The sequence below is a fragment of the Mastigoproctus giganteus genome, chromosome 10 (genome assembly GCF_048544385.1).
Source record: "Mastigoproctus giganteus isolate SK-2022 chromosome 10, ASM4854438v1, whole genome shotgun sequence".
Lineage (NCBI taxonomy): Eukaryota > Metazoa > Arthropoda > Arachnida > Uropygi > Thelyphonidae > Mastigoproctus > Mastigoproctus giganteus.
In genome coordinates, this window is record NC_143584.1 from 176,699,787 (window position 1) to 176,715,422 (window position 15,636).

General features: G+C 36.4%; 1 protein-coding gene across 1 annotated transcript in view; it reads left to right on the forward strand.

Annotated features, from left to right (window-relative positions):
- Positions 1 to 15,636, forward strand: part of LOC150079552 (calcitonin gene-related peptide type 1 receptor-like) — a 120,273-nt gene that overhangs the window by 99,640 nt on the left and 4,997 nt on the right. Inside the window, exons 6-9 of the mRNA XM_090383105.1 lie at positions 8,362 to 8,456; positions 10,641 to 10,732; positions 10,928 to 11,078; positions 11,973 to 12,123. Of these exons, the coding sequence (XP_090239231.1) occupies positions 8,362 to 8,456; positions 10,641 to 10,732; positions 10,928 to 11,078; positions 11,973 to 12,123 (489 nt within the window). The remainder of the gene's footprint in view (positions 1 to 8,361; positions 8,457 to 10,640; positions 10,733 to 10,927; positions 11,079 to 11,972; positions 12,124 to 15,636) is intronic.

The window sequence follows — 15,636 nt, forward strand, 5'->3', positions numbered from 1 at the left end:
CACCGTGACACTGCCCCCACCACCTTGCACAGTAGTCGTCAGACATGATGGGTCCATGGATTCATGTTGTTTTCGCCAAATTCTAAGCCTTCCATCAACATGATGCACCAGGAACGTCGACTCGTCAGCCCAAGCAACTGTTTTCCAATCCTCGATAGTCCAGTGCTGGTGTTGCTGTGCCCACAGGAGGCGTGCTCTCTTGTTCTTCATTGATAACAAAGGTACGCGATGTGGCCATCGGCTGTTGTAGCCCATTCGCGACAAAGTGTGACTAGTAATCCGTTACGATATTTAGTTCTACGCACCAAGGTTGTATTCTGACGTGATATGCGACATTGTGGCCCGTCTGTTTGCTTGCACAATTCTAGCCATCCTCCTCTGACCTCTCTCATCAACAAGCGATTTTCTTCCACAGGAGTGCCGTTGAGAGGATATTTCTGTTCGTTGCACCATTCTTGATACACCCTTGAAACTGTGGTGCGTGAAAAGTTCAGGAAAACTGCCGTTTCAGAGATGCTTTGTCCAGCACGTCTTGCACCTACTACCATGCCACGTTCGAAGTCCGTTAGATCACTCCTTTTCCCAATTCTTGCTACGGTTTGTACGCTTAAGTGATACTAGAAAGGTTGTTCTGCTGCATTTATATCATGTGACTTGCAACGTTGTGGGATAAACCATTTGTGTGCACAGCGGGGGTGTACCTAATAAAGTGGCAGCACAGTGTATATTAATTTGCATTTATTTTACCATTTCACGAGCATAGCAATACATATATGTGAGAGAAAGAGAGGAAAGAAAAATCAAAAATAAACTGTTCTTATTAAGTTTATCGATATGAAGTTCAAAACTTCAAACTTTGCATTTTAGCATTTCGTGATTTCGATTAAAATGATATACTAAAGTTATTTGCTCAATATATTGCAGAAATCTCTCTGAATACATGAAAGCTAATATCAGCTTCTTCACACAATTTTATTAATTCAGCCTTGGCGCGGTGTTCTTCAGCAATAAATTCCGAACTAATATTTAATATTTGCATATGTATGCAAGGAGTTTATTTTTCCCTGCTAGATGGAATAACAAACGTACATCCCATTTAGGCCTATATTCATAAAATTATAATAAACTACTTTTTGCGTCTGTAACGAATACTGTAATTTTAATACTTGCATTTCGAAACAGATTACGGTAAATATTTAAAAAAAAAAAAATTTAAACACACACACACACAGATAGAAATGAAGAAGCTAGCACTAAAAGTAATCGTAAAGAGAAAAATAGTCACGAAATAAAACCAATATTAAATGGCAGTGCATTACGCCTAACCAAAGAATACCAAAGTAGCACAATACGCGTAGGGTCTAATTAACCGTCTCTTTCAGCTTACCTTATTAGTGCAAAATGAACGATACTCGAAATGTTTTGATTAAATTAAACACAAATGGCAGACTCTGCTTGTGCACTATTTGAAGCATGCGCTGGTGTATGGTAGTCAGCGCCACTGCAGTAGTTTCTGAAATTGGGCGATAATTTAGTTATAATATCGCCCATTCTACGTTGTTAGTGTATAAATGGTTCTTTATGCCCTCTAGCAATTTGCAGCCAACACCTAATTTCGCAAAACTATTTCATTCGACAATACATTTAATTAAATATCAGCAGTACGTTACGCGTTAATTTGTAAAAATTTATTAAGAAAACTAGTTATAGAAAGTTGCACTTTCTAAGCCATGTTTCTTGCACGTTACAAATATTCCATTTTTGTATTTTTATTGGTGTGTTATAATGCATTTATAGCGAATTGAACTAGAATTTACACAGATAGGTAATAAATTTAAGCCTTTCATATATTAAGTTTTATGACAATATACGATGCGCCTAATTAAAACGTTTTTAAGAATATTTTCAGGAATTAATTTACAAGAAAATCAATTCTGGGATGAAAAGCGCAATGAAAACTAATTGCATTATTGATTATTTAATTTTAACCAGCAAGTAGATGGAAAGACTAGTAACATGTACGTTTATTTATATAACATTCATCAATTAATATCCATTTTCTGACATTGACTGTAAATTTATTGTAATTTTTATATATTTTTTGGCCAATGTCAAGTATGGAATACAAAGTACTTTAACTCACGAGATGACTTTTCAGCCATAAAAGTTCTTAATCTGGCAGCTTCAAAATTAGATCTATAGAAGGTCAAAAAATTCGCATTTATCAGTGTCGGACGAGAATAGATTTTAGAAATTACATCGGTGGCTTAAATACGTTAAGATAAATATGGAAAAGTGAATACATTGTTGTTCTTTAAAACTTGAAATATCGATTTTCCTTAATGATTCTGGAGCCTAAGGAACACGTTTAGAAATTAAAATTCTGGTTATAGACTACTAAGCTTTTTTAGGCTGAGACTAGCGTGATGGTTTGGATTTAGATAGCTTAAGTGACAGGCTGAAGAAGTGAAGAAAGGAAAATTCTTCTAGAGTGCTACAGGTACGAGTTTGAGCGTCGATATAAGTTAAAATGTGTTGATGGAAAGATCAAATAAAAGGTTACAAAAACTGACGAAAGACAGTTGTTAGAATTGCGCCTTCTTGGGATTTCTCAAAGAAGATTGCTTTCTGTAGTGCATTTGGTTTGATTTGTGATGTTTTGGAAGTTGTAAACTGAAATTCTTGACCGGAGAAGAAGTAAAGAAGTTCAAGACGCCACCGCCGTCAGATTTGAGGAAGAATACTGCTTTGACAAGTTCAGAGTTGATATGATCCGTGGCATTAAGCATATCACATATTTCCATCCGAAAAGTGACTGAAGGATACTTATGTGGGGACGCATTCCCTTGCTTAGGTACCCCGCTACAAAAACTAATCGATATAATGGAAGTATTTTGAATCTTTTCATATAAATTATTTACAGCGAATTTTGTGCTGGTCATGGATCAGTTAAATAATAATTAAATTATAAATTGAAAATTTAAAAATATATATTAACCTATTTCTTATCCTGTAGATGCTGAACATTTCTTTGCAAACAGTATAGGAAGTCACAGTAGTCGACGCATGATCCTTGCCAACCTTGTGATTTGAATTTGGATGCCAGACTTACTTAAGTTCTACATCGAGAAAGAGTCACGTACAACTCAACTTCCCCAAAGATCAGGCTATTCTGATCTGCGCGAAGACGAAGGCGATTAAATGTTTGTTGATGACATTTGTTGATTGTCATAGCGAAATCCAACAGTGCCAAAATTGTTTTATATTGGAACAAAGGAAAACTAAATTGTTCTTCGTATTTAATATTACCCTCTTTCTCGCGGGTTAAGATTAAACAGCAAACGATTGATTTGCTGACTTTTCGAATAGTCAACCAAGTTTATTTGCAGAGGCTGTCGTTAAATAGCGATGATGTTACCCTGTTTCATGCCGATTAAAATCGAACAGTAAACGATCGATTTGTCCAATTTCGATTAGTCTACTTAAGTATTACAGTGGCCATCGTTGATACACACATTTTGTACCGACATCCTAATAGCTCCTATCTTCAATTTCAGCCTTTGTGGTGACCAGAAAGCGAAAGAGAGGTCAGATATTCGAGATGAGAGCACGATATGATTGCGTCGTTGTCTGTCCCTCCCTAATTGGCTCTGGATTGTCTGTCTGAAACTAGTGATCTTCTGGAGCTGTTATTAACTCCCGTCAATGAAACCACGCCCATACCTCAGCGTTGTTTACTATGTATTATGTACTAAGAAAATTAAAATACAGAGAAAATCACAGTTATAGCACAACTCCATAAGAGAACACTTGACATTTAAGTCAAGAGTCCACTTTGAACAAAGTATGTTTAGAATCATATGAAAATCGATCTGCTGGAAGACGGAAAAGAAGGGTAAACATGTAACATGATGTTTCAGCTGGATCTATGATACGAAACTCAAAGTGAACAAAACTGGTTGAAACATAAAATGTTCCATATGGAAGAATGAAAAAAAGTGTTATAATTAAAAGAAGGATCACCCGAAAACATTCATCTGCTCATGAGTATTATGTCCGTAAATTGCGTAAATGTCTGTAAATTGAGATCAGTTTAACTATATATAAACATCAATTCAGGAACAGTAACAACAACAAAACTGTACAAACATTTACAAAAAAAAAGGTTGCGATTATCTGCATCACTTAATGATTCTTTTTGGGTATCAACATTCCTAAATTCTGTTGATTATTACGAATTTTACAGTTAGTAAAAACTGTAAAAACATTGGTGATATGTAAAAAGTGAGGTACTAGTAAAAGTACCTCACTTTTTACATATCACCAATGGTTTATCCAAAAATAAAAGGAAACTAAACCTGCGATAATGCTCTCTATATGAAATTCATTAACAATGTTTAACTTCTGTACAAAGTAGAATATTAATCTTTGCTACGAGTAAACAACATGCTAAAATCACATAATAAAAAGTGAAAACACTCCAATAAAAACAGTAAAAATATAATCGCCCATTGTAGTTTCATCCCACCTTCTGGGTATCCTTTCTCCATTGATTGGTGGAATATCTGCCGATGCTCTTTACCAACATCGCCCAGATGATTGAATCTCATTTTCGCAATTTTCGATCAACTTGTCAACTCGTTCTTTGTAATTTAACTCTTAAATGTTACCAAGAAATCCATTCACTACAAAGTGAATTGATTGCCAGCATTTCACTCAACGTCAGTCATTTTGTCTTCCAGCGAAGCTAATATCTGCTTAATCAACTTGAGGATTCAGTATTTCAACAAATTGTTTGACCTGTCCAGCTTGATATGAAGTGGTGGCAGCAAAACGTTCTTATTTTCTGAAACCAAGAGATTGTTTACTGCTTTGTGTACTGGCTACAACTTAATTCTGGGAGATTATAATTTTCTCCTCTGTCGTACTGGTCACGCTTGATCTTATCTAACACAAATTTAACACTTCCGCGTGCAAAAGGTATCGAAGTGTGTATTCCCATTATCAAGCAACACAGTATTAAAAGTTTTATTTGAACTCTCTTGCGAAAATAAGCTGTCCTTCTGAATTGTGAAATGTCTTCTGTATGCAAGTCTCACTTGGAATCCAATATATTCCACTCTTTTAAACGAGATGTCAAAGCTCTGCCTTGGATTTGGTAAGACTAGTACCTGCTCAGAGAACATTCAGCTCTGAATATGTTTGGCTCTCAGAGATTGGTCAGATATACTTACAAAACATTCATGAATCATGTTGATTCTGCAAAAGAAGCATATGTCTTTAAAACTTAATGCTAATTGAAATTTATAAAAATACTCTTGGAAAAATATTTAATAAAATTCCGTCATATCTTGATACCTTAAATTTTGCGGTTGTAACTGAAGTTTTGAACACAGAATATTTTTATTTTATTAATTTAATCTCTCCTTTATACTTCTTTCTTCATTTCATTTTACTGAATGAAGCCTTTCAGATTCACTTAAGCGCCTTTCTTTTAGGGACGGACAGAGAGGACAGGACAGTTTTGCTGACAAAACAATCTTCTCACCATTATGGTAACTTTGTCTGCGCCAACTGGTGGGGAAATTGATATATGCCCTGAGCGACAGGAAGTCAGTGAACGACAGGCAAGGTGGAAGACTTTCACCGTAGTGTTTCATATGAAAATGTGATAGACTGGAAAGCATTACGGAACAGGAGACCGAAAACTGTGTGTATTCCACGTAGGAATGTCGTGACAAAAGTTCTGCCATCGTCAAAGTTGATATGACGGAAGGATCGGACAGGCGATACGATAGGAAGGATTTTGTAAGTGTAGCAGAAAAGGGGGTTAGACCGCTGACGATGGAAATATTTCTATGTGAGCTGACTGCTGTAGATTCAGAAATCAATAGATCGATTGAGAGCGCGAACTTTTTTACCCTACTTTTTTCGATTATCTATTTGTATAATACAACTGATAACCATTCGAAGACTTTATGGATTATTTTAATTAATTTTCTTTCAATGCCTTAAACTTTAAATCAAGGCGTTGTGGTAAGTAATTTTATCTCATTTAAATTGATATTTCTCTCTTGGTTTTTCTTTGGTATGACTCCATATCTGTATGGTTCCTAGTTGTATGGGGATGGAAGTTTGTAAATGCCATCACTAAAACACTAGATTAATTCGATATTTTATATTGAAGAGTCTCATTGAGGACTTTTTGAGATTTTGATTCGATGGTCTGTTAAGGAAAAACTCTTCGGAACTAAAGGGGACGCGTAGTGTTTTCCTCGAAAAATAAAGTAACTAATTTGCAGTATTTAAACTAAATGATAAAATATTCTTATAATTATAATACTCATAATCTTGGTAAAGAACTGGAATAATGTGCTTGGTCAAGAAAGTAGTCAACTAATCAAAATGTAGTGCATTCGAGAGCCTCTAGTAATGAATTCAGAAACCCAAGAAATTCCAAAATCTAAAACTCTAGGTTGGTTCTGTTTACTGTTTTAATAGACTTAATGCTGTAACACAGTGATTCTATAGATTCATACAACAGTTGTTTTTGTGTTATTGACACATCAGCAATATTTTATACCATATTTTGCCATTGTGTATTACATCAGTATAAGTATGTTCATGGGCAGATATTTACATGTTGTGGGGGCTGAAAACCCCGAATAACTACGGCGAAAACCTACTCCCTCCATTTGAGATTGGTTAACCAAAGACTTGTTTATAGAGGACCTTAGAAATTCCTATGTCATCGACGGACTAGGATCCAGACCTCTGCAAACAAATGATAAGTGGTAATGACGCGCTATCATTTCATTTTTTATACTATTTATTTTTAATTTCGTGTTATTCCGCATTATATAACTTCAAGAACATAAAACAAACATAGTTTCAATCTTATTTTCAGTTTTATCATTTTGAGTAAAACTAAAATTCTCTTTTCGTTAAAGGGCTGGACACCGGAAAAATATTCTACTATTTTTAATGTTTTAAAGATAGATTCTTTACATTTTGTTACATTCTCAGCCCCCTTCTGCCTACTTCAAGTTAAACAAGTGCCAATACAGCTGGGAAACTTTATAAAACTTAATAAGAAAAAGCGATTTCCGTTCTTTTGGATTAAAGGAGGTATCGCCAAATGCGATGTTCCTTGGGTTTTCAGTCAGCTGTTTAGACCATTAGTAAAGATTAATATGACTTCTTTTCAACGTGCTGTGCTTGCTTAGCTATCGATTACGATTCCACCTGAACGTTGTTATTTACTTGACCTTAAAGATTCCCATAAAGGTCACAAGTATTCTCTCGGCACCAAAGAAATAAAAGACAATGTCACAGTAGTTGGAAAACTGCAAGTGAAGCAGTTAATCAAGGATGTGTAATGTATTTTTGGGGAACGTCCAATTGTGTCATTTGTTCATGTCAACGTTTGTAGGTGCTTGCATTAAACATGAAGACCGCGAAGTTGTTGGTTGCTGAAGTTACTTTAGAGACATCCATTTTAACACAATACAGGTTGTATCTTTCCCAGATTTGAAACTGCTGTTCAGTCATCATATTTTTATTGAAGGTGAATAAGAGACATGAATAAAATTAAATCCTTCTTTTTTACTGTTCTACAGAAAACTGTACTTTGTTTTGGTGAAAGCCAAACGAATGCAACTTTTAAATCTTGAATTATTCACGAAGAGAAAACGGAACTAAATTTGAAGTCGAAATCAGAATTGCATTAGAAACTAAAACTTTTTGCTTTTGCCAAAATGTCTTCTGCATAGAAGCTAGAATACAAGTATTTTCAAGAACTGATACAAATTATCTCAGACATGACGTTAGATAAGAGTTTTGTAGGCCTTGTTAAGAGTTAAGTTGTTGTTGTAGTAGGGTTTTAGGAACATTAGCGACTAAGGCCATATTGCTCCGTGTATACAATCTGTAAATTGCATGTGTTCCGAGGTCGAATTTGTGTTTTCTGGACGAAAACCCCGAGTTTCCGGGAGAAAAAACCATGTTACCCTCGTCTAAGATCGACTACTCAGCCAGGTCGTGAAAAAGGCCCATAAAAATTTCTCCCTCATCGAACTCGGGTCTTTTCCAACCGGTGTGGAAGACAGGGATTCTACCAACTGTGCTACCCACGAGCGCTTAAGAGCTAAGGTTAAAAAAAGTTTGATTGAATATAGGTCCTTACCCTTCTGCAATACAATCTCGTCAGGTTTTGCGTTCGGAATTTGGTGGGAAAAAAAAATACACGGTGTACTGATTTGTTGATAAGAAAATTCTAAAGAAATTTGTTTATTTTAGTTACTTGTTGTGTATATAATTTTTTATTCTATTTATATCCCGCTTTTTTCTGTCTTATACCAGGATTTGCTACAAAAATATGTTGGCCCAATGGAACATGGTTTTTGAACAGAGTACAAAAGGAATGGACCAATTATGGTGCTTGCGGCCGAATTGAGGTGAGATTGCGATCCAAATTAATTGGAAATTTCATTTAAGGACGTTACGAGTTATGCAGTTAGCAGCTACTTAAGATGACATTGCACACATTTCTGAAAATATTATCATTATGGAGCATATGATAGATGTTATCTGCTGTTCGAATTTTTGTATGTTCTTCTTTAAAACTAAAGGGAGCATTGAAATGAACGCGTTCATCCCGCGAACATTCTACGAAATAACCAAGCTAAAGACCGATATGACAATGTATAGGTCGAGACTACATACCAAATGGTTGAAAATTTCCCAACCATTTGGTATATAGTCACGATATTCAGGATATTCAGGTCAACTAACAGCGAATAGCGATACCGACAGCGGACTAGAGATGGACCATCGTCACGAAGAATCTGATTGCTCCTGTAATCTGGGAAAAAAATCAACAGGATGTGAGCAACTAACTACAAAGAACAAAGAATGTGGACAACATGGAACCAGAGGAGGAAGAGCAAGAAGGTGGAAAGAGACGAGGTCATGATATCCAGAATAGAAGACGAGTGGAAGAAGTCCCTAAGAGAATTCGACGGAATTTACCCCACAAAGACGTACATGATACCGAAACAGAGATCCAACAGAATCCTGTGGATAGTCACAAACCACCTCAATCGAAAATTTATACCACATTACCTCGACAACAACGGTGCAACACTGGAGGCCGTCCTCACAGAATAGCATAACAGCCTAGCAGCAAGAGGTCTTCCAGAGAACATGAACAAGGAACCCCAGAATGTCGCATCCTGAACACCTGTAGGATAGTTAGAGAGTTCCTCGAAACAACCACCCTGTGCACTTGGTACCGGAACCCATCAGGGGAAAAAAATAATAATATCGTTATTTGATATAGTTTCTTTCTATAATTTTCTATAATGTATTTAGAAAATGTTTATTATTTTTTTTTATCGGTGGGCCCCGTCTTCATGGCCCTACGCTTTGTTAAGCCTTGGACCACGGTATCTATACCTTTGCATGCAATAATATGTCCTTTCCGGAATATTTGGTCTTTAATGGGTTGCAGAGGCCGAATGAAAGAGCTAATTTCTCTCATTTTGGCAATTATACTCAGTCTTTACAAAACCACATCTGTGGCAACAGTGTGTACCTCCGCATGCAAAACTGTCGTTGTTAGGTTACCAGAACACAAACTCATCCATACCGGTTTGTTCGTGACGAAGCCATCATGACATATTCACTCACTGAACGTGTGTTTATAGTCGAACGATATTTTATTTATTATTACTTTTTTAAATCGTAGGCTTAAAAATCAAGCGGAAATTAAATATTCCCATTCACCAGTAAGAATTAACAAATAAAATAAGTCAAGAATTCCTTATTCTCATTAGATTATTATAATTACGTAATTGAATAATCTCATAATAGAATAATTAATAAAATTTAATTAATGATATATGGGTTTAGTGAATTGTGAATCACTCTGTGTGACACTTTCGCCCGGCAACTCCCAGGTGTGAACGACTAAAGACACCATGCACAACGCAATCTACGAATGCATTCTCTAAGGGTGGCTCCCTTCAATACAATTCATTTTCTTCACCTCATGCGCAAAAGGATCACCAACACGCACTAAGATCAATCAAGGAACTGTCTATGGAATCATCCCACACATTCATACTGAAGAGATGTGGTACCAAGTGGCTATCATTGTTTCAATCTTCGAGACCCACACTCAGCTCAACCAAAAAAAAAAAATGAAATCAGCAATGCCATCACAATGTTGATGAATCTTACAAGAATTGTATTAATACTGGCATTCATTTATAAACATAACCATTTATCATGTAACTCATTGGCCAACTGTATGTACCAAAGTAGCTATGGAAGTGCACAACACGACGTCATCTGATATGGAACGAAATATTTTCAGCAGGTGGTAGACGGTAGTTTCATTGTGACAGCAGTAGTATTTAATAATTGATAAATACGAAATATATGTTTATCATTTAAGAAGTTTAGAAATCAACAGTGTCAAATATCATAAAGCTGTGGCTGCCATTTACTATATCCACGACTGTATCTATTTATATTTATTTACTAATTATTTACTGTCCCGTATAAGTATAATTACAAGTAAATAATAGAGAATATCAGATTGTAAAGTGATAAACCAATAAGCAATTCTTTTCTAGGAAGTTCGCAGGTTGCTGTATTTCCACTTGGCCACCTATGCAGTTTCGATATTCTTTTTAATCCCGGCCCTTATTATATTTATGATCTACAAGTAAGTTTCTTTCATACCATATTTTTTATGTATATATAATCACTTTTGTTATTTTTGCATGTGTACTTAGGTTAAAATATACCGTGAAAGCGATCTCCCAACATTAATATGTTTTTTTAGTACATTATTGTTTTGAATATTCAAGTTAATCTTATATTAAAGTACAGTTTTGTTTATTAATTTCTTTTTGTTCAGGCAACTTCAAGTTCATCGAATTACAATGCACAAACACCTCTTTGTTTCCCTCCTTCTTAATGGCGTATTCGTCATACTGTTTAAGGCAATTGTGATGATGGAGGAGTTAAACAGTTCCAGTACAGATAAAACTTTGTTGGAAGAAAATGGAGTGAGTAACTGAACTCTGTATTAAATAATCACTTTATTCTATTAAAACATTAAAGTGCAATTTGCGGTGTACTGGAATACAGTAACTTGAATTTTTAATGTATTATTTTAATTAGAAAATTTAATTTCATAAATCCAAGCTGTCTTTAATAACAAAGCGATCTTCAATTACCATCCTGTTGAAATATCTACTACAGGACGATTCTTTATGTTATTCGTGTGTCTGTGCGTGTTAAGCGCCAAAATAACTAAGGCTATGAGGTGTCAGTATATTGTATCTGTAAATTGCGTGTGTTCTCTGGTCGATTTGTCTGTTTGCTGGATGAAAAACCCCACTTTCGGAAAAGAACATTGCAATTCTCGCTTGAGACCGACAAACTCGGCCACGTACGAAATAGATAGATAAATAGAGAGAGAGAGAGAGAGAGAGAGAGAGAGAATGTTAAACGTGTAAACTTTTTTTATCCCTGATTAAAAGGCCAACAATAAAAATTAATGGTAGAGAACCCTTCACCTCAGGGCGACTCCATTCAATCTCAAAAGACGTTGAGGGACTATAAATGGAGAAAGTAATTTACAAAACGAGATCAAGGCAGTGATTGTACTTCTCACATTCTTCTAGAGTGATATATGAACTGAGCTTGGATAGTCATCGATTTAAACAAAGAATAAACCTAATTTTGTTAGAGAGGTACTTTGCTACAACTGTAGTAAACTAAACCTTGAAAAGTATTGGCCACCAGCCTGATACGACGATCACTACGTATTGCTTATTCATAGAAAGAATTCCGTTTCCATGGTAACCTCTCTGACTTCTTCCTTAACATTTTTATTATCTATTATGGAGATTTCTCAATCTCCATATTAATTTCTTTTTTCTTGCATTTTTCTTTAGGCAGGCTGTAAAATTCTTTTCATCCTAACCAAATATTTTCGGACCACCAACTACATGTGGATGTTTTGCGAAGGATTTTATTTACACAAGCTGATAGCAGCAGCTTTTGCGGAACAGAAGAATTTAATTATGTTTTACATCATGGGCTGGGGTAAGTACTTGTGCTCAATGTTATAGTCTGAATAAAACTGTATGTATCGCTTGATCTAATACTAAAAAGGTCCAATTCGTTATCTCATCGATCTAACGGCGTCTCCTGCTTCCGAAAATAGCATCTATAGAAGCAAATACAAATGTATCCGATTAATTCGCCTTTGGCTCGTCGTCTCTTCAGTCCAATAGCGATCTTAGCACTCTCCAGAAAGAGTTGTAAAGTTCGTTATTTCTTATAGAAATAAACTTGTTATTTTCTATAGTCGCAGAAATGTTGGCAGTGAAAGAAAATGTGTTTTTCTGAGAGAAAGAAATGTTATGTTTCGGCCATTCACCCAATATGTGGGTTGTGACTACAGAAAATTAGAGTTTGTATTCAGAAAACTCATAGGAATCATGAAAAAACAAGAAGAATATCGAAGAGATAACTCTAGACTGCAACTATAAACGAACACCAAGGAATTTGACGTATATAGATGAATTACAGCTGTAAAGAAACCAGTTATTTTGCAGAATCAAAAAGAAAACAAACATGAAGGTCAACTGGGGACAAAGCGAGTAATGAACTCGTATTTCAGATGAAGATGTTTGGCTCGCTCTCGCTGTTCTAACTGGAAACAGTGAGATCTTTAAAAGAGAGTAAGTTAAAACATATATGACGTGGAGAAACAATCATGTATGCTTTTATTTGTATCAAAGATGAATACATGCACTCTTGCTGGAAGAGAAAGCAATTGCTTTAGCTCGATCACTGATATAGAAACTTGACTGTTGCTGGAGACATGGAAAGTTTAAAGGGAAGGGGAGTGAAAGGGGGGAGAAAGGGTTGATGTTCAGAAGTAAGATAACTAATATTCATCTATTGATGGGATTCGAACCTGTAATTGTTACGAGCTTCATTTACACGGGATTTCCCAAATTGACGTAGTGGAACACAAAATCATCTGCAACAGAATCATCCATTTCAGTTACTATGAAGTTGTAAACTGCTCTATACCTGGCCATGCAGTAGATAAATGGGAATTATTATTTTAAGGACGTTTCCAACTGGAATTATTCGAATGAGTTTGGGTACGAAATCGTATTTCAGTGTTCCTATTATTATTGAATGTTCCTTCATATTCATTTAAAATCGCTGTTATAATATTAGGGCATAAATATACAGCGGGGTTTTATAATATGTAAGCTATACTTTCAGGATCGATTTAGGACTTATAAACAAAAATACACTACTCGACAAAATTAACAGATAATGTACAAAACGTAGTGTAGCTCGTGCAGCTTGCGATGAAGCGGGACTAAATTTGGTGTGGTGGTGTATCATAGAATAACTATGAGATGAGGAGACAGCGAGAAAATTCTGACAGATACATTTATAGGGGTTGTACATTTACAGAGATATTTATAGGGGTTGTATAAGAATTATCAAAAAGGTCACTTTACAGAAGTCGATAAACGATGCTCGAAAATATGAGTACATGACATCAGTATAGGCCTGACAGCGGTGATCCACGCACGATATAAGGGTATCTATAAGATTCTATGGCAACAAATACCATTCTTCCACCAGCACAGACTTTGGCTCATCGAGTGAACAAGGAGTTGGCTTCGCTTGCAGTACGAAGCCCAAGGGCGTCCTATACATGTTCGATCGGAATTAAGTCTGATGATCGTGCTGTCCACGGCAGTCGTTGTATATCTTTAGTTTCAAGATATTCCTCCAGCACTTGAGCTCTATGTGCATTGCCGTTTCCTGCACAAAAAGAAAATCTGGGCCAACTGCACCCTTAAAAAGTCGCACATATGGTCCGAGGATTTGTTCTCGGTATCTCTGAGCAGTTATGGAATCGTCCATTAAAAACATGAAGAGGGGTTCAGCCGTTGATCATTATTCCGCCTCACACAAGAACACTGCCTCCACTCTAAGTGTCCTCTTCTTTGATTTTCGAGGGATGATACCACATTCCTCGTTGTCTCCATATGAAATCACGTCTAGAATTGTTTGTACGCTAAAACGGTACTCATTAGAGAACAGAACTGTATCCCATTTTCAGGGCTCAAAGTCACATATTCATGACACCAGTTTCGACAAGCTCTGCTGTGGTTTAGGATTAATGAGATACAAACCACTGGCTTCCTAGCGTAGAGTCCACTTGAATTGAGTCTTAACACAGTCCGGTTGGAAATGTTTTTACCTGTGCCCGAAGCAACCTCAAGAGACAGTTCATGAGCGATGACAGGACATCATAGGGTTCCGTCTTGCCTTTACAGCCAGATAGTGGTTTGTTCTTGTTGACGTAGCTTTCGGTTGACCTTGGCTTGCTCTTCTTGTAATGGTTCTTGTTTCCTGAAACTTCTTCCGTAGTGCGGAGACAACACTGCATGACACATTAAGCCAACGCGCCACCTCCGCCTGCGACTACCCGTCATCTCAAAGATTCATTTAAATGACAATAACTTGCCATCGTGGGTACTGGAGATGTGCCAGCCCACTGAGCAAGCCAAAAGACGGGAATGAAGTGATGTGGTCGCAACCCGTGTTTTTATAGGCATGAATAATTTGCATAATGTGTGGCTGAGTAAGGTGGTAAATCGATTTTCACTGGATACTCGGAATATGAATGCGAGGATGCCTATTGTATCAAATATTCGCCTTCGGCGACGCTGTTCACGATAAAATATTCATGAAAAACATTTTGTTTTGTTAATTTTGTCGAGCAGCGTAGTACACATAAAAATACGCCCGAAATTTAGTGTTCCTAAAATTATCCGTTAAAAAAAAACGTCTGTTGGTCTCTGGGTTAGGCAAACCACATCACAAAAGCGTATGTAGGTGGGTAGGCATCTATAATGCTGATTACTATTCTGGTGCATAGTCTGAATTTGCTTTGAAACAGTTTTGCTGTTCTTAATTGGAATGTAATAGTATCGCTATTCGTAGTAAAGAAAAAGCTTCAAAATAAATTCAGACTATGCACATCAGAATATGAATTGCATTGGCATTTTGCGTGGCTTGTATGCTTATAGAAGCTGAAAGAGCCATGCATCCTTTGCCTGAGACCGACTAACTCAGCCGTATTTTAAAAATGGTCCGTAAAATTTCGAAAATTTCGAAGCTAGATCTTTCCCATCCATTCTGGGGAGGACGGTAATTATATGAACTGTGCTACTGCCGAGCTTGTCGTAACTTCTATTTAATGTAAAATCAGTTTTAAATGCAGTTTAATGAGAAGGGTGGGAAAAACCTTAATGGGCACTCGATTTTATTCTCTACAGTAATCAGTATGAAGCAGTTATTATGATCTTAAGTGATCTTAAGGTCGCTGTAGCCGAGTGGTCAAGAGCGGGAGTTCAGTAGCACACGCTCTTTGAGTAGACCGGGGTTCAAGCTCCTGATTGCTAAATACGGCCGATCTGCCAACCCGCACTGGTCTAGCGTGGCAGATTATGTCCATTTCCCTAAAAACGAATTTTTCAGAAGGCTTCCATCCTGCAGTGGGTTGATAATCGT